General features: G+C 46.1%; 1 protein-coding gene across 1 annotated transcript in view; it reads left to right on the forward strand.

Annotated features, from left to right (window-relative positions):
* The window catches only part of LOC147108446 (hematopoietic SH2 domain-containing protein homolog), a 37,336-nt gene extending 12,723 nt beyond the window's left edge, over positions 1-24,613 (forward strand). The window contains exons 2-4 of the mRNA XM_086004269.1: positions 12,484-12,633; positions 22,551-22,640; positions 24,379-24,613. Coding sequence (XP_085860395.1) covers positions 12,509-12,633; positions 22,551-22,640; positions 24,379-24,613 — 450 coding nt within the window. The 5' untranslated portion in view covers positions 12,484-12,508. The remainder of the gene's footprint in view (positions 1-12,483; positions 12,634-22,550; positions 22,641-24,378) is intronic.
* Positions 24,614-25,075: the final 462 nt, after the last annotated feature.

The raw sequence follows: 25,075 nt of genomic DNA on the forward strand, positions 1-25,075 counted from the left end.
CCCCAATCCTGTGATTTTTTATCTTAAGCAATAATCTTTTGTGTGGCACCTTGTCAAATGCCTTTTGGAAGTCTAAATACACTACGTCCACTGGTTCACCTTTATCCACCCTGTATGTTACTTCCTCAAAGAACTCCAGCAAATTTGTCAAACATGACTTCCCCTTCATAAAACCATGCTGACTTTGTCTTATTAAACTATGATTATCCAAATGTCCTGTTACTGTCTCCTTAATAATGGACTCCAAAATTTTACCTACCACAGATGTTAGGCTAACCGGTCTATCGTTTCCAGCCTTCTGTCTACTGCCCTTTTTAAATAAGGGTGTTACATTAGTAGTTTTCCAGTCTGCTGGGACCTTTGCTGAGTCCAGGGAGTTTTGGAAAATTATTACCAATGCATCCACAATCCCTACCGCCACTTCCCTCAAGACCCTTGGATGTAAGCCATCAGGTCCAGGCGATTTATCCACCTTGAGTCCCATTATTTTACCGAGTACCACTTCCTTAGTGATTTTGATCGTGTTTATCTCCTCCCCCGCTATAGCCCCCTGCTTGTCCAGTGTTGGGATATTCTTGGTGTCCTCTACTGTAAAGACTAATACAAAATATTCATTCAGTGTTTTTGCCATCTCCATATTTCCCACCGTTAATTTCCCGGTCTCATCCTCTAAGGGACCAACATTTACTTTAGCCACCCTTTTTCTTTTTATATAACTATAAAAACTCTTACTATCTGTTTTTATATTTTTTGCTAATTTACTTTCATAATCTATCTTCCCTTTCCTAATCAATCTTTTTGTTATTTTTTGCTGTCTTTTAAAGTTTTCCCAATCCTCTATCCTCCCACTAGATTTGGCTACCTTATATGCCCTTGTTTTTAGTCGAATACTATCCTTAATTTCTTTACTTAGCCACGGATGGCTGTCTTTTCTTTTACACCCTTTTCTTCTCAGTGGAATATACTTTTTTTGGAAGTTGTAAAATAACTCCTTAAATGTACACCACTGATCATATATCGTCTTACCCTTTAATCTATTTTCCCAATCCACTTTGCTCAATTCTGCTCTCATACCTTCATAGTCTCCTTTATTCAAGCTTAGCACGCTTGTTTGAGATACAACCTCCTCACCCTCTAATTGAACATGGAATTCAACCATGTTATGGTCACTCATTCCAAGGGGATCCTTTACTAGGACATTTTTAATTAATCCTGTCTCGTTACACAGGACCAGATCTAAGGTTGCTTGCCCCCTGGTCGGTTCAGTTACATACTGCTCAAGAAACCCATCCCTAATACACTCAATGAACTCATCCTCAAGGCAGCCCTGCTTTTGCTTTTGTGAAAAGCCCGCTTACAGTCCTCGCTCCACTTCCATGGCACTCCCTTTTGTAAAAGAGCGTTCAGCGGGTGTAGCACCGTGGATAAATTTGGCAGAAACTTATGGTAATAGTTAATCAACCCTAGGAACGACCTCAACTGGGATACATTTTCCGGAGCGGGAGCCTTCACAACAGCTTCGATCTTGTCAGGTGACTTGTGAAGCCCCTCCTGGTCAATGACGTGACCACAGTATGAGATTCGCTTCTGAAAGAACTCACATTTCTGGCGATTAACTCGAAGTCCATACTCTTTCAATCTGGTGAGCACCTGTTCCAAATTAGCAAGGTGTTCCTCATCATCATCTCCTGTAATAAGAATGTCGTCCAGATAGCATTGTGTGCCAGGAATTCCCTGTAATACCTGCTCCATGGCCCTTTGCCAAATCGCTGGAGCCGATGCCACTCCAAAAACCAGTCTATTATACCAATATAAGCCCTTATGCGTGTTGATCGTGAGATACTGGCGTGACGCTTCATCAACTTCCATCTGTAAGTACGCCTGCGCCAGGTCTATCTTGGTGAAGTGTTTCCCGCCAGACAACGAAGCGAAGATATCCTCAATCCGCGGAAGCGGATATTGCACCGTGTGAAGAACCGGATGAACAGTGATCTTGAAATCGCCACAGATGCGAACCTTCCCCGGTTCCCCCGGCTTGTTGCTCAATGAACGCTTCATGACGGGAACAATGGGCGTGGCCCATTTGCTCCAGTCCACCTTTGACAGTACTCCTGAACGTTCTAGCCCTTCCAGCTCAGCTTCCACAGCAGATCGTATCGCATAAGGTACCGGTCTGGCTTTGAAAAATTTCGGGTTTGCATGTTCTTCAACCTTGATGTTTGCCGTAATTCCTTTCAGTGTTCCCAGTCCCTGTTGGAACACCTCCTTAGCATCGTCCAATATTCTGGACAGTCGTTTAGGTTTGACATCGTCCTTTTTACCGGAATCCACAGTTAGTGCTTTTAAGGAATGCCAGTCCATATTTATTCTCCTGATCCATTCCCGCCCCAGTAGTGGTGGACCTCCCTCAGGTAACACATACAAGTCCATTCCTTTGCTTTCTTTACCCTTGTGGACCACCTTTACTTTTATCTTTCCGATGGGGTACACTCTTTGCCCCGTGTATGTTTTTAATACAATCTCCGTATCCCTTAGGGGAATGTGTGAGAATAACCTTTTGTAATCTTGCTTATTCATGACCGTCAATGCCGATCCCGTGTCCAATTCCATCTTCACTTGGACTCCTGCTATCTGGAGTGTAACCCAAATAGTTTGGTGGTCTGCCGAGTTACCCACATTATGTATTCTTAGACAACCCAGTTCCTTACTGCTGGAGTCTGAATCCGTCTTCTGTTCATCCGAACTGTTCTCTGTCACCTTGTGTACTTTTTTGTACTTCTTCTGTGGTGACCTTTTGTTGCTGGTCTTCTTTCCTGACCGGCATACTTTCGCTATGTGACCGAGTCTGCCACATTTTCTGCATTCTTGATCTTTGAACCAGCACTGGTTCTGATCGTGCGTTGTCCTTCCGCAACGATAGCACTTTACTGCACCCAATGCCATTTGATTGGTGCTGAGTTCCGATGGCCTTAGCTGCATTTCCGCGGTGCCTCGTGCTGCCGCCTCGTGCGATGCTGCAATGGTGACAGCTTTATCTAGCGTAAGGTCCTTTTCCTCTAGCAGTCGCTTCTGAGTTCCTTCTTTTAATAGTCCACACACGAACTTATCTCTCAGAGCATCTGCTAGTCCTGTACCAAACTGACAGTACTTTGATAGCTTGCGCAGTTCAATTAAGAATTCAGCGTTGCTTTCCTCTTTCAGCTGCGTTCTTCTGTAAAATTTAAATCGTTCCGCTATCAGCAGCGGCGTGGGGTTTAAATGCTCTTGCAGGATAGTAACAATATTCGCGAAAGTCTTATCCGCCGGTTTATCTGGTGTTACAAGGTGCCTTAATAACCCGTACGTCTTCGCACCCATCGAGTTTAATAGGGTTAGTGCTTTCTTTTCAGCCGGTATTTCATTTGCTGCACAATAAACTTCAATACGCTCCACATAAGTGGCCCAATCTTCGACATCGCTACCAAAAGCAGTGATGTTACCGTTTTTAGGCATCCTTGTAAGTTTCTTTAAGTATTTTATTTTATTATTATTTTTTTTTTCCAAAATGGCGGCTTCCCGCGCTTGGCGGCTTTTCCCACGCTTGTCTCCTTCCTGCGCCGACTAAAATGGCGGCTTCCCGCGCTTGGCTTCTTCCCCCGCTGGCTACAATGGCGATTACCGCGCTGTTGCCGTTCTCGCCTCCCAGCGGTCCTTAATGTCCCCCGACGCTGCTGCTTTTACTCCCCGCTGTCCTCATGGGTATTAGCGCTTCCTTTCTTGCTGCGCGTCTATTCCAATTGCAGCCCGGCCCTTTACACCGGCTGCGGTCGAGTTCTCCGCCCTTTTTCCTCCGGTCTCGCCCCCCTTCTCCACTGACAACGCAGCCGACTTTCTGCCCGTGTCGCTAGATCGGCTTACCCACCGCCGTGGAAGAAGGATGATCACTGCCTGTCGCTGATGGTGGACTTCGTGGTCAGCAATTCCAACCCGGGTTCTCGATGCCTCCCGTGCGAATGCGGTGCTCAGCAGGATGATGAGGGCGGATGCCTCTTCTCGACGCCCGTTCTGGGGACGAAGCTGCCTTGGATGCAATTGCCGCTGGGTAAGATCGACTCGTCGCCACTGTTGAGTCTGTGTGTTCCAGATATACTTATTTTAAATAACTGGACACAGACAACAGGAAAAACTTAAACAGGTCTTTACTACTTGAAGGTCAGGGCTGAACTGCTTTACAAATTACTACACAGAGCTTATATACCGGTGTGGTCACCACCAGTACTACAATATACAGTAGCAAGAGAAAGTAGTCCATCTTCTTAAGGTAGTTCTCTTAAGGTGGTACAGGTTACATACACCACAGTCCACAACCTGCTGCATAAAGTCTAAAAGTAGCCAAGGTCAGCACAAGAATAGGGAAAGCCGAAAAATATTTCCAGAAGCACTTATATCAACTCTGCAACTGGGACAAGAAATAGCTTTTAAACCTGGTTTGTGCAAAGTGGTGCAGATTGGTCAAAAATGCTTGCTTCCTAAATATAGAAAGAATGGACGGGATGGATTGAACAGGCAGCTGGGGGGTTAGAAAGGGACCAGGAGAGAGTTCATGTTTGTATAAGGTGACCATATTTTCTAAACTGAATCCTGAGAGACACAGGGTGGGAGCACAGCGAAGTAGTCAGGACGTGTTTCAAGGAAACCGCCATGATGACTTTGCTGCTTCTGCTTGTGGAATATGCATCGAGACAGCACCATTTTCACCTTACACCGAATCTCAAATCTTGTGTGTGTTCTGGCAATAGTGCAGTACCAACTATACTCATCCCCCGAATACCCGAACTTTAATTTCTCAGTTTTAAATCTGTTCAAAACAGACTGAGATTTTCCACACAAGGTGTGAAACGCCCTCCGTCTCAGAAGGTTTCAGAAATCTCTTCCCAGTGGGAGAATTTAGAGCTTGCCTTATTCAATAAAAAAAACCCATACTAATCTGAGTTAAAGTAAATCCACTCACCCACCAGCTTTCACTGCGCCCTCGGCTTCTCTCATGCATTTTAAATGTTCTGCCCGCCGGCCAGTCACTATTGGCTGAAACACGGGGTCAGGTGACTCAATTCCCCCAGAGTGCAGTGTGGCCTGAGGTGTTGACGGGGCCTTTTCTCTGTTGCCCTGCATTGTGGGAAGGACTCTCTAGCCTGCTCCGCCATTCAATGAGATCATGGCTGATCTTCTACCTCATCTCCACCTTCCCGCACTATCCCCAAATCCCTTGATTCCCGTAATATCCAAAAATCTATTGATCTCTGTCTTGAATATACTCATTGACTGAGCCCCCACAGCCCTCTTGGGTAGAGAATTCCAAAGATTCACCCCTCTCTGAGTGAAGTTTTGATTGTAAGTTTTTCTGGCTAATCCCAGACAGGGGGAGGGATCAGCACCAAGCCTCAACTTCCTGTGGGACAGGAAACCAGTTTGGAGGTCACATGTTGAGGTCTGCTGTAAGGTCCGGGCAGGTCTCATTGCCTTGGACCGCTGGCCAGGCCTGAGAGAAGAGCAACTGTCCAAGGAAAGCAAATGTTTTTAGCCCACATCAGAGTCCGTGTGTTGTCTTTTTACATCTGTAATTTGGCCTGCCAGTGGTGCCCCCCCCCACTGGGAGCACCAGGCCACAGAATCACTGTCACTCTGTCCACTTTCCCTGTGGAGACTGTGGACAAGGTGGGGCAAGGGGCATAGAGTACCCTGGCTCAAGCCTCTGCGCCTAACATTCCAGGGAGTGGACACTCAATGCAATGCAGTGTGGGAATGCCTGCCATGGTATTTGCTGTTCTCTTGAGAATGATGTGGAGATGCCGGTGTTGGACTGGGGTGGACAATTGTGAGAAGTCACACAACACAGGTTATATAGTCCAACAGCTTTATTTGAAATCACAAGCTTTTGGAGCGCTGCTCCTTTGTCACTTCACCTGACGAAGGAGCACCGCTCTGAAAGCTTGTGATTTCAAATAAAGCTGTTGGACTATAACCTGGTGTTGTGTGACTTCTCAATTCAATTCAATTCAAATCGCTTTATTGGCATGATAAGTTACATCTTATGTTGCCAAAGCATCAAAATACATTTATGGTTTAGCACATAAACGCAGTTCTATTCATACAGTGTATAAACAGGTATATCCCTGAGTGTATAAATATACATTCGCATTGTTTATATATATTCTTTTCTTAGTTTACTGGTTGTCCCTCTGTTCATGGCAAGCTGTAACATAGTGTGCCGCCAGTGTTATACAGCTTCTCTCCTCTCCCAGTAGGAATGGGAGTTTTTGGTTGTCATTCAGATTTCTGAAATCAGGGCATATTTGTGAGAATTTTTGGTAGAAATTCTCCCTGATGCCCTGATATTTTCCACAAGCTGTGAGGAAGTGCATCTCTGTCTCCACCACTCCCTGACTGCAGTGAGAGCATATCCTGTCCTCTCTTGGCAGCCTGGTCTGCCTTTTTCGATCGCTAGGCTATGTTCGCTAAGTCTGTACCTTGTCAAGGTTCTTCTCAGTTTGTTATCCTTTACCATGGTCAGGTAATCAGCTATGTTGTATTGTCTGTTTAGGGCCAAGTAGCAATTGAGTTTGCTTTGGGTTTTTGTTGTTTCTGCCCAATATGTCAGATATTTTTCCTTTTGCTTAGCGACGATTGTGTTGGGTCGAATTCTTTGTGTTACCCTGTCACTGTCCTGGGGCTGGTTATTGTTAGTATTGTTAGTAGTTACTTCACTGAGTCCCAGGACTAGTTGACTGAGGGTATTCTTCTTTATGGTCAGCTCTTGGCATTTCAGGGCGTCGTAGTGATAGCATTGGGGATTGCTCATTTGTAGGTGATTCCAAAATTTGGTGGCTCTTTTTTGGATAGTGATTATTAATGGATATTGGCCTAGTTCCGCCCTGCATGCATTGTTTACTGTTTTCCTTTGAGTCCGGAGGATACTTTTACAGAATTCTGCATGTAGGATCTCAATTGGGTGTTTGTCCCATTTTGCAAATTCTTGTTGAGTTAGCGGTCCCCATACCTCACTGCCATAGAGTGCAATTGGTTCAATTACTGATTTGAAAATTTTGAGCCAAATGCTAATTGGGATTTCTATTTGGATTGATTTTTTGATGGCATAGAAAGCCCTTCTTGCTTTCTCTTTCAGTTCATTCACAGCCAGTTTGAAGTTTCCCGTAGAACTGATTTTTAAGCCCAAGTATGTGTAGTTAGTGGTTTGTTCAATTTTGGTTGTTCCTACTGTGAAATTTATTTTGGGTCCCTGATGTTTGGATCTTTGCTGGAACACAAGGACTTTGGTTTTTTGGGGATTTATTGTCAGGGCCCAAGTCTGGCAGTACGACTCCAGCAGGTCCAGGTTTTGCTGTAGCCCCTCTTTAGTAGGTGACAGCAGAACCAGGTCGTCTGCATAGAGGAGGAATTTAACCTTGGATTCATATAGGGTGAGGCCGGGTGCTGTAGATTGTTCAAGTAGTTTTGCCAATCCATTTATGTAAATATTAAAGAGTGTCGGTGAGATTGGCGAGCCCTACGTCACCCCCCGCCCCTGTGGGAAGTATTTTGTTTGTTTGTCTCCAATTTTAACTGCACATTTGTTGTTTGTATACATTGATTTAATTACATCATATGTTTTCCCTCCTACCCCACTTTCGATAAGTTTCAGGAATAAACCGTCATGCCAGATGGAGTCGAAAGCCTTCTGGAAATCTACAAAGCATGCGTAGATTTTGCTTTTGTTATGGTGAACGTGTTTGTCAATTAGGGTCTGTAGGGTGAAGATATGATCGGATGTTCTATAGTTTGGCAGGAATCCAATTTGGCTTTTACTCAAGACATTGTGCTCCTCAAGGAAGTTTATAAGTCTTTTGTTTATGATGCTGCAGAATACCTTCCCCAGGTTACTGTTTACACAGATGCCTTGATAGTTGTTTGGGTCGATTTTGTCCCCACTTTTGTATATGGGCGTTATGAGTCCTTTGTTCCAGATATCAGGGAAATAACCGACACTCAGAACCAAGTTGAAGAGTTTTAGGATAGCCAGTTTCATTTTGTTGTCTGTGTGTTTAATCATCTCGTTTAGTATGCCGTCTGTCCCGCAGGCTTTTCCTGGTCGCAGGTCCTTGAGTTTTTCAAGAAGTTCTTTTTCTGTTATTATGGCGTCCAGCGGGTTTTGGTTATCTTTTATGGCCATTTCTAGTTTTTCCAGTTTTTTGCATATTTGGTGTTGCTCTGGTATAATTTTTCAAAGTGGTTTACCCATGTGTCCCCAATTTGAATGGCCAAATCATCGTGTTGTTTTTTGTGTAGTGTTTTCAAGTTTTCCCAGAAACAATTGGAATCAATGGATTCCTCCATGGAGCGGAGTGTATTCTTAATATATTGCTCTTTTTTGGTTCTGAGTGTGTTTCTGTATTGTGTTAGTGTCTGACAATAAGTAAGGCGTAGTTCCTCGTTTTCTGGATGTCTGTGTTTTTGGTTTGATATTTTTCTAAGTTTTTTCCTCATGTTATGGCAATCTCGGTCAAACCATTTTTCATAGTTTTTTGTTTTGGGTTTGTTCTTGCGAGCTTTCAAGTTTGCATTTGTTGCCAAATTATCAAAAATATTGTTTAGTTTACTAACTGCCCGGTTTACGCCTTCTTTATTGTGAGTGTATATGTTATCCAGAAAGGTGTCTAAGAGAGCTTGAGTTGATGCATTGCTAATTGTTTTCTGGTATTTTTCCGTGTCGTTTTTGGCCCATCTGTACGATTTTTTGGTGTTGTACAGTTTACTGGGTTGTGTTTCTATGTTGTTTGTTTCTGTCTTTTTGAGGAACATAGTAATTTGACTGTGATCTGACAGTGTTGTTTGTGGTTTGACTGTGAATGCTCTGAAAGAGGATGGGTCTAAGTCTGTAATCATATAGTCTACTGTGCTGCAGCCAAGAGGTGAGCAATAGGTCGATCTTCCTAGGAGGTCTCCTATGAACCTACCATTGACAATGTATAGACCCAGGTTTCGACAGAGCTGTAGTAGCTGTTTTCCGTTGGTATTTGACTGCTTGTCGCAGTTATGCCTGTATGGAAGGGAAGGGATGTCAAAGTGGTTATTCCCGAAAACGTAATTGTTTCCCTGATTATTGGTGAAGTCTGGTTCTTCGCCCGTTCTTGAATTGAGGTCCCCACAGATCAACACGTTCCCCTGGGCCTGGTATTGGATAATTTCCCCCTCCATGTTGGAGAAGGTGTCCTCTTTAAAGTACGGGGAATCGATTGGAGGGATATAAAGTGCGCAAATGTAAACATCTTGGGTGTTTGAGATAATCTCCCTCTCAAGTTTGAGCCACATATGGTTTTCGCCCTTTTTTATAAATTTGATGTAATTCTTAAGTTCTGTTTTAAACCAGGTCAGTATGCCTCTGGAGTCTCTGCCTTGGGTTACACTTGGTAATTTATTGGAGGGGACCACTAGCTCAGTGTACCCTTGGGGACAGCCAGTGTGTCCTTTTCCTTTATACCAAGTTTCCTGTAAAATGATAATATCTAGGTCTTTAGTTTCATCTATGAACTCTGGGGTCCTACTTTTCACTTCTCGCAGTGAAGAGCGTAGACCTTGGATATTCCAGGTCGAAATATATAAGGATTTCATGTTAAGTTTGATCTTTTACTATGATAGGTTAAAGAGTGGTACGTGTTTGTCGTGTCTAAGTGTGGGAAAAAAAAGATCACATCAGTTGTCTACAAAAGTTAATACAATTTGGTTACAGTTCTTTCTATTAATTAGTCCTTGATCCATAAGGCGGAAGTAGATGCTGCTGCACATCTGCTTATTGTCTCTTAATGGATTGTTTCTGTCTGAGGTATTGCGTACGTCCTGTGCATCTCTCCCTCTGTCTGGCTGGGAGCAGTCCTATTCCCCTGTGGGACAGGAGTGGTGCAGGTCTGATATTGTTGTTTTGCATGGGGATCCTCTCTGGTCTCGGTTGGTGTGTTGGTGGTCCTTGTAGCGTTCCTGATATGTACCCCGCTGATCTCTGGTGGTCGGTGGGGGGTCTTCTTGGAGTCTGGGTATGGACCCGGTTAAAAGCGACGTCCTTCAGGGCTTTAGCAAAGATCGATATTCTTTGCCTTTGGATGTGGACGTGGTCGTAAAGACATTCCTCATCGAGGGTGGGGTGTTGGGCCAGGTGTACGTTGTGGTTTGATTCGCAGTCTCTTGCTATGCTGGCATTTATCTCATGAATTGTGTTGTTGTTGAAGTCTGTTCTCGGCAATATTGTGGAAACAGTGATTCTAGTGTTTGGAAATGTACTGCTTGCTTTCCTAATCATTGCTCTGAGCGATGTTGCTACTTCTTTCTGTTGGGTCTTTAGGTCATTTGTGCCCGTGTGTATTATTATGTGTTGGGGGGAGCCTAATCTGGCTTCGGTCAGCCATCCCATGGCTCTGTTTGTTGGGCACCAGATCTTTTCTACTTTACTTCTAGGGAATAGCTTTTTCTCCCATAGAAATTTCCCATTTGAGTCTATGAGTATTACGACGTCAGCCTTGTTTGTGTTTACTGTCTGGTGGCTTTCGCTTGGACTCATAGTGTGTGTGCTGGGCTGGGGTGTCTGGTGTGTGCGTACCTCTTGTGAGTGGCCCGCTTGTGGTTCCACAGTGGTGGGGGAAGATTGCGAATCAGTATGCTGGTCGGTCTGTGTGGCACCCCTTGTATTGTGTGTCTGTTGCTTTTGTTCCGTGTGGGAGTGCAGCCGTTCCGTCCGGCTCTGTCTTGTCTTATCTCTAGCCTCTGGTTGCTGGTCTAATGGTGTTATCTCTCCTCTATGGCTCTCTTCTTTTTCCTGCAGCTCTTTCACCTGATTCCTAAGTAGATTCACCTGGTTCTCAAGTAGCTTCAGCTCTCTCTTGTGTCTCTCCCTCTCCTGATTTTGATCGTCATTCATTTTGAGGAAGTCCTCTCTAAGTTTAACCATCCCTATCTCTAATTGATTAAATTTATCTTTTGGTTGTATCTGGCTGTGTGATCCCGGGGTATGTGTCTGGTCGGCCCTGGAAGGCTCACTCACTTCCTGGCTAGGCTGGTCGGCCCTTGAGAATGGGTACAGTGTGTGCACTAAACCTGTCGGAGACAATGGGGGAGATAATGGAACTGGCAGTGCTTGAAATGTCATCTTGGGTCTGTTCAGTGCCCCATGATGCATGCGGCCCGTGCAGCCTGTGTGTGGGGTCCGTGCAGCCTGTGCGTGGGGCCCGTGCAGCCTGTGCGTGGGGTCCGTGCAGCCTGTGCGTGGGGCCCGTGCAGCCTGTGCGTGGGGTCCGTGCAGCCTGTGCGTGGGGTCCGTGCAGCCTGTGTGTGGGGCCCGTGCAGCCTGTGCGTGGGGTCCGTGCAGCCTGTGCGTGGGGTCCGTGCAGCCTGTGCGTGGGGCCCGTGCAGCCTGTGCGTAGGGTCCATGCAGCCTGTGCGTGGGGCCCGTGCAGCCTGTGCGTGGGGCCTGTGTGTGGGGCCCGCGCAGCCTGTGTGTGGGGCCCGCGCAGCCTGTGTGTGGGGTCCGTGCAGCCTGTGCGTGGGGCCTGTGCGTGGGGCCCGTGCAGCCTGTGCGTGGGGCCCGTGCAGCCTGTGCGTGGGGTCCGTGCAGCCTGTGCGTAGGGTCCGTGCAGCCTGTGCGTGGGGCCTGTGTGTGGGGCCCGCGCAGCCTGTGTGTGGGGTCCGTGCAGCCTGTGCGTGGGGCCTGTGTGTGGGGCCCGCGCAGCCTGTGTGTGGGGTCCGTGCAGCCTGTGCGTGGGGTTCGTGCAGCCTGTGTGTGGGGTCCGTGCAGCCTGTGCGTGGGGCCTGTGTGTGGGGCCCGCGCAGCCTGTGCGTGGGGTCCGTGCAGCCTGTGCGTGGGGTTCGTGCAGCCTGTGCGTAGGGCCCATGCAGTAAATGTATGCAAAGCTCATGAAGGTTCTATTTGCAAAGCAAATGAGACCTGCTCCCAGTGAAGTGTCGGGAGTGCCTGAGGCACTGATGCCTCGGCACCTGTTACAGAGGATGGCTATGGCGGGGGGTGGGGGGGTTTGGAGTGTACTTCCCTGGGGGTGGCCCTGACCATGCAGCTACTGGAAAGCTCAGGATTGAAAGGGCTAATATGCTGCTGGCACCATTGTCCTCACCGCCACCCCCCGCCCCCCCCAGGTCAAATCTGGCTCCCACCCCTCTCAGTTCTTCCCCAATACAAGATGTCCTGGGATCGCCACTGAAATATGTGACTGGCCGGACCTCAGACGTGGCACAGGGCCCCAGGGCTCTCACCAGCGCCATGTTATCACCGACTATCTTTCTCTAGTGTTCGTGTCATAGACATGGTGCGGGGTGGGGGTGGTTAAATGGGGTAATGGGGTGTTTTGCGCTAACAGTCACCTGGCCATGCGGTGGGGGGGGGGCAGGGGTTCACCTGTACTAGTGATGGTATGTCACATGTTTGCCTCTGTCATTGTGATCTGACAGGACCCGTTAAACCAAAGGTAATTCAATGGATGCCCCAAACACAGCCCTGACCCGGAGAGCTGCCATCAGCTGGTTCACCACCACTCAAGCCTCAAAGATCGTGAGGGATGGCACCATCCCAGACTGGTTTCATGGCATCATCTCCAGGAGGTGAGTCTCTCCTGAATACTTTCTGAACCATTCTCAGGGATCCCTGGGGCAGCAACTGGAAAGGGGGCAAGTGGCCTGGGTTCAGGAAGCGAGAATCACTCTCGGCTAACTGCTGGCATTTATCAAAGATGTGAAGGCCACAGCAGGTGACGCTATGTACTGGGAGAGTACTGAGAGCTACTGGGCAGATTTCACACAGGACGTCCATGGTGAGGGGAGTAAGGTGAAACATCCGGTGAAGGAGAATGATGAGCTGAACGTGCAGCCATGGATGGGAGGTTTTCAGGCTGGAAGGGAATGTGACGTCCCAGGAATGTTCTCAGCCCCTGGTACAACGTAAGAATGGACTTGGATGGGGCATCAGACAGCAGGTCTCAGACTATCAAAATGTGAGAAACAAGGGAAGGAAACCCAGAAGAATGCGGTGTACTGATCGGGAAAGGGATGGACTGGGAAACTCACTGCAAACATCAGCCCAGTGTACGGCTATAGTAAGAAAGCAAATAAGGTGCTGAGCTGACAAACCACCAGCCATCTGAGATGATGTGGGTGCTGGGTAAGGCTCTGCCTGAGTACTGTGCACATTTCTGGTCACCATAAGTGGGAGGGGAGTCGAATCAGTGAGAGGGTGTGGGACACAGGAGTCAACTGGTCCTTAGAATCATACAGCACAGCAGGAGGCCATTCAGCCCATCGTGCCTATGCCAGCTCTTTGAAAGAGCTCTCCAATGAGCCCCACTCACCTGCACTTTCCCTACAGCCCTGCAAAATCTTCCTTATAGAGACTTGTGCTGCGATATTTACAAGGAGGTGGGAGGGTGAGGCCAAAAATGGCTGAAGAGCCAGACCAGGCATGCGGAGTTCCGGCCGATCTTAACGGCAGCACCTCATTAACATTTTATTAGCTCCTTTTTTCCGCCCAGCAGCTGGACAAATGGACAGCCTGGCCAGCGGCCGGGAGAGAAGTCCAGCAGCAGGAGGCCGCAGCCAGGGACCCTTGGGGACAGCAATCAGGAGGGGGAAGGTAGGCCATGCGGGCTTGGGGGAGAGAGAGGTCCTGATCGGTAGGGAGAAGGCCGAAGGCTTCATTGAGGTGCACTCCTGCTCCTCCTGGCCCACACGGAGTGCTGCAAGAGCCACTTGCTTTGAGGTGCTGGCAGCTCCTGATTCCCTTTCACTGTCGGGTTTCCTGGCCCCTGGGAAATGCGTACAATCAATTTCACATCGGGCTCCCAATTGCACCATGAGAGCCTGATTTAAATATGTTAATGAAGTGACCCACCTCTCCATGGTGGGACACTCGGACACCCCAATTTCCACGGTAGTAAAAATGGCGGGGGGCGCGTGTGCAGCGTGTCGGGGTCGCCTTCCGCAGTTTGGTCTTTAAACTGCCCAGACCCTCTCCTGTCCGTCATGGGGTTTAATATCGAGGCATTGGTCTCGGGAACCTCAGTAACTCACAACTCCAAAAATTGGGCCTGTTCTTGTTTGAAAAGCGGAACCGTTGAGATGTCCGTGTGGATATTTCCCAAAACAGGCTGAGGATGGAGAAAGCTGATGCTGAACATGGCTGTAATTAAAATTTCAGGAATCTGGAATTAATAGGGAATTCGGAGAGAAGGATTCCACATAAGTGGCATTAAACACAAGCCAGTTACCATCAAAGCAAATAACATGCACGGTGCCAGCTTGGGTCAGTGAGAAGTACTCTCTGTGGTGTATGTGCCTTTAAGAGCAATTATGGTGTATGTGCCTTTAAGAGCCCCAGGTGTGCGTAATGCCGGTAATTGCCACTTGGGCTATATAAGCCTGTGTATTGTGTATATCCTTTAGAACCCCCCCCCCCCCCAGACTTGCTTAGTAAATACCTATGAACCAACTCCTGTCTTCAGTGTCTTTATCTACACACGGACACTACAGTGGCGACGAAGTGGAAACGGACTTACCTGCAATTCGGCAGCACCTCAAGGACATCGATTCCTCCAGCGTCCAGAAGACTCAAGGAAGTAAGAGAAACTGTGGTTTCACCAGCTGGCCAAGCTGGTGACAGGTACTGCGCTAATCCTTCCTGGGCGTCAGGCTGGAGCTCCAGCGGCGGGCTCTACAGCTGAGACAGGCAGCGAAATCGGAGACAAGCAATAACGGACTGGGAGGGTGCACTCGAGAGACAGCCGGCGCGGCAAGCAGTTCAGCGTTTAGACCTCCGTCGGGAACGAGTCCCCAACAGTGAATAAACGGAAACCACAGTAAAACAGCGTTGTTATCGGTAGCAGCGGCGGGAAAGCGTGGGAAGCGCCATATCGTTGCTACAGAGAGAAAAAAAAAGCGCGGGAAGCGCCATATCTTTTTTGAAATGCCTAAATCTGGTAATATTGAGGCTTTTGATGGCGAAATAGAAGATTGGACCACATACGTGGAAAGAGTAGAGGTTTATTGCACTGCAAATGGAATAACAGATGAAAAAAAAGCTTCAGTACTTCTGAACTTAATGGGTGCGAAGACATACGGGCTGTTACGAAATTTAATCACTCCAGCCAAACCAAAGGACAAGACTTTTAAAGAAATTGTTGATACCCTGCAGGAGCATTTAAACCCAACACCGCTGCTGATAGCGGAATGATTCAAGTTCTTCAAGAGAAATCAACACAAGAATGAAAGTAACGCTGATTACCTAACCGAATTAAGAAAGCTATCAAAGTACTGCCAATTCGGAGCAGGACTATCGGATTATCTTCGAGACAAATTTGTTTGCGGTCTCTTAAGTGAAGGAACACAAAAAAGACTGCTTTCTGAAAAAGATTTAACATTGGACAAAGCTTTCTGTATGGCTGTATCATACGAAGCAGCAGCAAAAGGAGCTGCAGAGATACAACAAGAGACACAGGACTTCGGCACCCATAAAATGACACAGGAGTTCGGAAGATGTTATCGCTGCGGCAGATCCACCCATAACCAGAGGGACTGCTGTTTCAAGGGCAAAGCATGCAGGCAATGTGGTAAGATTGGACACATTGCACGGGTATGCCAATCTGGACAAAATAAATCCACTGACAGAAAACAAAAAATCAATAAAGAAAAGTACAGGAAGGTACAAATGATGGCGGACAGTAGCTCCGAAGACCAGAATAGTGATAGCGACTCCGGAAACAAGAGACTAAGCTGTCTCAAATTACATAATGTACTTGCCAAAGAGGATTACCAAACCATTTGGGTTACCCTCACAATAGCAGGGTCCCCAGTTAAACTGGAGCTAGATACAGGATCACCTCTAACCGTAATAAATCGACGAGATTACGAGAGGCTATTTTCGCATATACCTCTAAAAGACACATCCATTATCTTAAAAACATATACGGGGCAGAAAGTCTACCCCAAAGGAAAAATAAGGGTGCCTGTGGTATACAACGGCAAAGAAATACAGAAGTTATATTTATACATTCTACAAGATGGTGGTCCACCGTTGTTGGGACGTGAATGGATAAGGAAGATACGTTTAGACTGGCACTCCATTCAGGCACTGACGGTGACCAGTAAGGAAAAAAACAATGATGACATCATACCTGAATGATTAAAAGACATCTTGGCCAACGCCAAAGAAGTGTTTCAAGAGAAACTAGGAACCTTGAAAGGCATCACTGCCTCAATAAAAGTGGAAGATACAGCATTTCCAAAAATTTTTAAGGCAAGACCGGTACCATACGCAATATGTCCGGCAGTCGAGGCAGAGCTGAAGAATTTGGAAAAGGCAGGCGTATTATCCAAAATAGATTGGAGCGAATGGGCAACACCCATCGTTCCAGTCATGAAAAAAACATTGAAAAATAACTCTGAGGAACAGAAAAAAATTCGCATCTGTGGGGACTTTAAGGTGACTGTAAACCCGATCCTTCACACGGTACAGTATCCTCTTCCGAGGATAGAAGATATTTTCGCCTCACTATCCGGAGGGAAACGTTTCACAAAAATTGACTTGGCACAGGCATATCTACAGATGGAGGTTGAGGAGACCTCTAAAAAGTATCTCACAATAAACACACACAAAGGCCTGTACCAGTACAATCGACTGGTTTTTGGAATAGCATCAGCTCCAGCTATCTGGCAAAGAGCTATGGAGCAAGTCCTGCAAGGGATTCCGGGGACTCAATGCTACCTAGACGACATCCTTATAACAGGAGAAAACGACAACGAGCACCTTGCCAATTTGGAGCAGGTGCTCACTAGGCTGAAAGAACGGGGCCTACGAGCAAATCGCCCCAAGTGCGAATTTTTCCAAAATCAGATATCATATTGTGGCCACATAATTAATAAGGAAGGGTTGCATAAGTCACCTGAAAAAATTGAAGCAGTTATAAAAGCCCCAGCACCTGAAAATGTTTCACAATTAAGGTCGTTCCTGGGATTAATAAATTACTATCATAAATTTTTACCGAACTTATCAACTATTCTACACCCTCTTAATGATCTTCTACAGACAGGAGTGATTTGGAAATGGAACGAAGACTGTAAACGTGCCTTCCATAAATGTAAAGACTTAATCACATCCGAGAAAATTTTGGCTCATTACAACCCATCACTACCAATCAGACTGGCGTGCGATGCATCCCCTTACGGCATAGGAGCGGTATTGTCCCATAGATTCCCTGATGGCTCGGAACGGCCGATAGCTTTTGCGTCACGCTCATTGAACTCAGCTGAGCGTAACTATGCCCAGATAGACAGGGAAGCACTCAGCCTGGTATGGGGAGTGAAGAAATTCAACCATTACCTACACGGACAAAAATTTACCTTGCTGACTGACCATCAACCCCTCATCTCCATATTCAACCCTAAAAAAGGTGTCCCCATTATGACGGCACAAAGACTACAGAGGTGGTCCCTTTTTCTAGGAGCACACCAATACAACATTGAATACAAAGGGTCAAAACAGCATGGGAATGCTGACGGTTTATCACGCCTACCGTTGCCAATGATAGAAGAGGCACCTACAGTAGACTCAGTAGAGATATTCCACTCTACCATAGTGGAATGTCTACCGGTGACAAATTCTGCCATTGAAAGGGAGACAAGAAATGACCCTACTCTCTCACGGGTCTACGATTTAACAGTGAAGGGATGGCCAGCACATGGCGAACCACTGTTACCAGCATTCTCGCAAAGAAGAGAACAGCTGTCAGTGTGCCGAGGAACCTTGATGTGTGGATCCAGAGTGGTGATTCCACCCAAACTCCAGGATAAAGTGCTAAAGGAGCTTCACGAGGGGCATCTGGGTGGAGTGAAAATGAAGAACCTAGCTAGGGCGTTTGTATGGTGGCCAGGTATCGATGGAGACATCGAAGACATGACCAAGAGCTGCCTAGGATGCCAGAAGGTCCAAAATGCTCCACCACAGGCCCCTCTACATCCATGGGAGTGGCCCTCATCTCCCTGGCAAAGGGTGCACATCGACTTTGCTGGTCCATTTATGGACTCAATGTTCTTAATCACAGTTGATGCACACTCCAAGTGGCCGGAGGTAATAAAGATGTCCTCCACCACCACGGAAAAAACCATCACAGTATTAAGGACCATATTTGCCAGGAATGGGCTGCCGGAGCAGATATGTTCTGATAATGGACCGCAATTTGTGTCCGAAGAATTCAGAAAGTTCTTAAAGAACAATGGGGTAAAGCACTACACGTCCGCCCCATACCATCCCGCCACCAATGGATTGGCTGAAAGGTTTGTCCAGACCTTCAAGAAGGCCATCAAGGCCATGGGTAATGAAGACATAAAACTTCAGCACAAGGTGGATAACTTCTTATTTGCATATAGGAATGCAACGCATATGGTTACTAACCAAACTCCCGCCATGATGTTCTACAATAGAAACCTAAGATGCCGGCTGGATTTGGTCAAGCCCAACATCCGAAGGGACGTGGAGAACCGGCAGTTTCAGGGCATGAATGAAAGGCCAACTAGGGTCTTCCAGATAGGCCAACCGGTTTTGGCCCGGGACTACCGTACCGAGAAATGGCAGCCTGGAACTATCTGCACACGATTAGGACCACTGATGTATACCGTGGACATCGGAGACAGCATAATAAGACACCATGCTGACCAAATCATCAAGTCATCCGAAAAGGGACAACCTACATCACCACTCTATACATCTAACGATGAAGTAGAGATACCCATATCTACCTCCAATCTGGTGATACTGGAGCCCGATGAACCCGACACTGGCCTTCAAGCCGAATCAGCCTTGCCAGAAGAACCTACTACACCACCAGAAACTACTACACCCCCGAGTCAGGAAGCCTCCTGAGAGACTAACTTATAATTAATTAATACAGCAATGTATATTATTTTGCATATAACATGTAATTAATAATTACTTAAAATATGATGTATTAGTTAGCTAGAAGGGGAGGAATTGTGGTGTATGTGCCTTTAAGAGCAATTATGGTGTATGTGCCTTTAAGAGCCCCAGGTGTGCATAATGCCGGTAATTGCCACTTGGGCTATATAAGCCTGTGTATTGTGTATATCCTTTAGAACCCCCCCCCCCCAGACTTGCTTAGTAAATACCTATGAACCAACTCCTGTCTTCAGTGTCTTTATCTACACACGGACACTACACTCTCGATTCTGAGTCAGGAGGTTGTGGGTTCAAGACCCACTCCATAGGAACAAAGGAACAGGAGGAGGCCATTCAGCCCCTCGAGTCTGTTCCGCCATTCAATGTGATCATGGCTGATCTGCGATCTAACTCCATATACCCGCCTTTGGCCCTTTTCCCTTATTACCTTTGTTTAACAAAAATCTGTCAATCTCAGATTTAAAATTAACAACTGATCTAGCATCAATTGCTGTTTGCGGAAGAGTGTTCCAAACTTCTACCACCCTTTGTGTGTAGAAGTGTTTCCTATCTACCCTATCTGTTCCCCTTAATATTTTGAAAACTTCGATCAGATCACCCCTTAACCTTCTAAATTCTAGGGAATACAACCCTAATTTGTGTAATAACTTCAGAGACTTGAGCACATAATCTAGGCTGGCACTCCCAGTGCAGTATTGAAGGAGTGCTGCACTGTCTTTTGGATGAGATTTTAAAGCAAGGCCCCATTTGCTCTCTCCAGTGGACGTAAAAGATTCCACGGTATTATTCAAGAAGAGCAGGGAGTTCTCTCTGGTGTCCTGACCAATATTTATCCCTCAACCTGAAGGGATAATTACTAGTCCTAGCCCCTTTAGGGCTACCCCGGATCAGGCGTATTCCCCAGATGTTCACTTTCAACTAAAGTTTGAGGTAGCTGAATCCTAAAGACGCTTAATTAGGTCTAAAGGTCTGGACCATCGCTCCCTAAAGGAAAGGAACAACCTGAAGATGTTACCATCCTCCAGATAGCACTTTTAATAAGTTTAGCTAGACTGTAACGTTCTGGATATTATGAGGGTCCGGAAAACTCCCTCAGAATTCTGCAACTCCTCACCAAAGAGCTTACAGAGATTGAGTTCGCGAGTTTGATACAGAAGTATTATCACAGAAATCACAGAAACCCCACAGTGCAGATAGAGGCCATTTTGGCCCATCGAGCCTGCACCGACACATATCCCACCCAATCCCCGTAACCCCTACACCAACACATATCCCACCCTATCCCTGTAACCTCACGTATTTAATCCCCCTAACACTAAGGGTTAATTTATCATAGCCAATCAACCTAACCCGCACATCTTTGGACTGTGGGAGGAAACCGGAGCACCCGGAGGAAACCCACGCAAACACGGGGAGAATGTGAGACAATTCTAAAAATATATAAATTTATTAAAGAACCGACATGTAATTACAGTAGGTGTTTCAATCGCAACATTAACAGTTCCAAAAACAGAAAGCTTACAATTCTATTATCAGAGATCCTTATTCTCAAATCTTACCTTCGCTACATTTTTATAGTTCTTAGTCTTTATTCCAGGATATCCACCAAAATCAAATACAGTACAATACCTTGATCCCCGAGGTACAAAGAGTTGGAGACTTACAGAACTAGTTCTGAAGCTGAGAATCGCTTTGCCCCTTTACAGCGAATCTATCATCCCATTTGAAAGTTCAATATTTATATCCTTTCTCAGTGGTATTTCCTTTGAAGTTTTTTGCTGATGTAAGCTAATTATCTCTAGTCATTTTTCTGCTGACCCCTGCTATTCTTACAGTTAGTTCAGCCGGTAGCATTAAGAATTATGTCTCTACCTCAGGTGTTCGAAGCTTATCATAAAAAATGGTGTAACAGTGGGTGCATCTATTTGATGTCATTTTTACCAAGGTCTTCTGTTTGTGTCTTTTTATGACATGTAAATTAAAACACCTCAACCAGGGTGATCTATGCAATTTTTATTTATCCCAGCTGGTTGCAACACAGAATCATGTCTCCTGTGTTTCATTTGATATCATTTTTACGAAGGCATATGTTTCTTAATTTTCTGTGTTTCTTTCCGAAGTGTAATTTAGGACACCTTAATGGGGTGTACCATTGTGTTCTTTTCAAAGCTGCAGACTTCAGGAGCCTCCAACCTCCTGTTTCAATAAGGTTATTGATTTAGTGTCAACAACTTATCTTATCTCAATAGCCTGTATGCTGTTAACAATACAGCTTTTCATAGGCAGGTTTCTAGATTTCCAGACCTAGTTTGTCATCTTTTAATAAGGCCAGAATTTTTTCATAGAATGATGTATTTTTCTGAATAGGTATATTGCTTATTCCTTCACAAACCAACATCACTAAAACAGATTTTTTATTTGTTCATTGGATGTGGACGTCGCTGGCAAGGCCAGCATTTATTGCCCATCCCTAATCGTCCTGGAAAAGGTGGTGGTGAGCCGCTTTCTTGAACTGCTGCAGTCCGTGTGGTGAAGGTACTCCCACAGTGCTGCTAGGGAGGGAATTCCAGGATTTTGACCCAGCGACAATGAAGGAATGGCGATATATTTCCAAGTCAGGATGGTTGATTGGCCTCTAACAACCACAACCATCTTCCTTTGTGCTAGGTATAACTCAAGTCAGTAGAGAGTCTTCTCCCTGATTCCCATTGACTTCAATTTTACTCGGGATCCTTGATGCCACATATCTGGTCATACCTGGGCAGTTTTCCACATTGGCGGGTAGATGCCAGTGTTGCAGCTGTATTGGAACAGCTTGGCTAGTTCTGGAGCACAGGTATTCAACACTACAACCGGGATGTTGTCGGGGCCCATAGCCTTTGCTGTATCCAGTGCGCTCAGCTGTTTCTTGATATCACATGGAGTGGATCGAATTGGCTGAAGACTGGTTTCTGTGATGGTGGGGACCTCAGGAGGAGGCCGAGATGGATCGTCCACTCGGCACTTCTGGTTGAAGATCTTTGAAATGCTTCTACCTTGTATTTTGCACTCGTGTGCTGGGCTCCACCATCATTGAGGATGGGGATGTTCATAGAGTCTCCTCCTCCTGTTAGTTGTTTAATTGTCCACCACCATTCACGATTGAATGTGGCAGGACTGCAGAGCTTTGATCTGATCCGTTGGTTGTGGGATTGCTTAGCTCTGTCTATAGCATGCTGCTTTTGCAGTTTAGCCTGCATGTAGTCCTGTGGTCATTATCTTATTGCTATATGCAGGATCTTGCTGTGTGGAAATTGGTTGCTGTGTTTCCTACATTATAACAGCGACCACTGTAATGCTCTAATATACCACACACACTGATATTCGATGGGCTCAGCTCAGGTTTGAATAGATTGCCAAGATTTGCAAACAGTCTGGTTCAGCCTGAGAATGTGAGCAGGAATGGGCCTTGAATCATTGACAAAGGGAGTGTGGATGGATTGATGCAGGACCTGATGTCAGACAAGCAGTGTCTATATGCCCCTGACTAATACTAATCATGTATTCCTTTCCATGCCAGAGATGCCGAAGAGTTGCTGAAGGATAAGTCTCTGGGCTGTTTCCTCATTCGAGTTGGTGAGAGTCGGATTGGATTTAGCCTGTCCTACAGGTCAGTAAAGACAGAGCAAACAGAACAAAGGGCAGCGCTCTCACTGATTAACACGTCTACCTGGACAGTAACCTTGTCACAGCCATTGACACACCTGCTGATTCAACCAGCTCCTCATCCTGGGTTCTTCATTCTCACTGCCTTATAGCTAATCATAGACAGTGTTACACAGCAGTCTGGTGTTTGGTTCATTAGTAAGACCGAACATGATCAGGATATGAGGAGAGATTGGGTCAATTAGGCTTATATTCGCTAGAGTTTAGAAGAATGAGAGGGGATCTCATTGAAACTTATAAAATTCTAACAGGACTAGACAGACTAGATGCAGGAAGGATGTTCCGATGGCAGGGGAGTCCAGAACCAGGGGTCACAGTCTAAGGATAAGGGGTTTAGGACTGAGATGAGGAGGAATTTCTTCACCCAGAGAGTGGTGAACCTGTGGAATTCTCTACCACAGAAGGCAGTTGAGGCCAATTCATTAAATATATTCAAGAAGGAGTTAGATATATTTCTTAAGGCTAAAGGGATCAAGGGATATGGGGAGAAAGCAGGGACAGGGTACTGAATTTGGATGATCAGCCATGATCTCATTAAATGGTGGAACAGACTCGAGGGGCCGAATGGCCTACTCCTGCTCCTATCTTCTATATATACTGCCTTCAGTTCTGGGCACCGCGCCTCAGGAAGGATATATTGGCCTTGGAGGGGGTGCAGCCCAGATTCATCAGAATAATACCAGGGTTAAATTATGAGGACAGGTTGCTTAGACTAGGCTTGTATTCCCTTGAATAAAGAAGATTAAGGGGTGATCGAATTGAGGTGTTTAAGATGATTAAAGGATTTGAAAGGCTAGATAGAGAAAAACCATTTCCTCTGGTGGGAGAGTCCAGAACCAGGGGGCATAACCTTAAAATCAGAGCGAGGCAGGTTAAGGAGTGATGTCAGAAAGCACTTCTTCACACAAAGGGTAGTGGAAACCTGGAACTCTGTCCTCCAAAAAGCTGTTCAGGCTGTGGGGTGGGGGGGGGGGGGGGGGAGGGGAGAGCAATGAAAATGACAAAACTGAATTTGGTAGATTTTTGTTAGGTAAGGGGATTAAGGGTTATGGAACCAAGGCGGGTACATGAAATAAGATACAGATTAGCCATGATCTAATTGAATGGTGGAACAGGTTTGAGCGGCTGAATGGCCTCCTCCTGTTCCTATATTCCATTTAAGCTTGTTAAGTTGTGGAAACTTCCTCCTGTGTGAGTGTCTCTGTGCCATCTTGCTCTGCAAGCAGAGAATTTGTTTTAAGATGTTGCGCTTTTTGAAGAGCTCTATTTCAAAGAGTTTCAGAGTGTCCTGAGAATGTGAAATGCGTTATATAAATACAAGGTTGGTATTTCTTTACTTGGAGAAAGAATTCAGCTTATTTTCATATCAGAGCTGTAGAACTTTAATAGGGCCAAGGTCACAGACTGAATCGGGAACCTCCCAGAATCTGTGAGTAATATGCACGGGGCTGTTGGGTGAAGGATTCGTCACATCTATGTGTTGGCCTACAGACTGCCAACAGCCCTGACTTGGTTGTTGGTTTAAAGGCCTACTCCTCCCCGATCTCTCTCTGTTACTGTGACGACCCACCCCTGCTCTGAGCGTTACTCTTTATTGTTTGAGATTTAAATTGTTTGTTCTGTCCTTAATGACCTTGGATAACAATACTTTTTAAACCTCTTTCATTCTTTGTCCCTGCTAGAGGTTTAGACCGTTGCCGACATTTCATCATTGATGTAATGGCAGGTGGACAGTACAACATCTCAGGAGACTCGAACTTACACCACACACTGCAGGACTTGGTGACATTTCACACACGGGTTCCGATTGTACCCTTCACAGAACGTCTGACTGTGCCCTGTGGACAGGTAGGGCATTTGGATTGGTACAGAACCAGAACCATTGAGTTAGTGAATTGGCATACAGACAGAACCTGATTTTATAAATGGTGTCGTTGTTACACAATAGTGCTTCCGTAGACAGGAACGCTCCATTTGCCATACCAGAGCAAATATTTCCTGTACCAATACAGTTACAAACAGTATCTCCATCTCCCGCCTAATCCAGAAGTTACACAATTCTATCTGTCTGTACAACGGATACAGTGAGAGGGTCACACAGAGTCACACTGATACAGTGAGGGGGGTCACACACTGTCACACTGATACAGTGAGGGGGTCACACACTGTCACACTGATACAGTGAAGTGGTCACACACTGTCACACTGATACAGTGAGAGGGTCACACAGTGTCACACTGATACAATGAGGGGGGTCACACACTGTCACACTGATACAGTGAGGGGGTCACACACTGTCACACTGATAGTGTGAGGGGGGTCACACACGTTCACACTGATACAGTGAGGGGGTCACACACTGTCACACTGATACAGTGA

The sequence above is a fragment of the Somniosus microcephalus genome, chromosome 13, assembly GCF_052327205.1.
Source record: "Somniosus microcephalus isolate GS21.2 chromosome 13, FLI_Smic_1.0, whole genome shotgun sequence".
In the NCBI taxonomy this organism is placed as follows: Eukaryota; Metazoa; Chordata; class Chondrichthyes; order Squaliformes; family Somniosidae; genus Somniosus; species Somniosus microcephalus.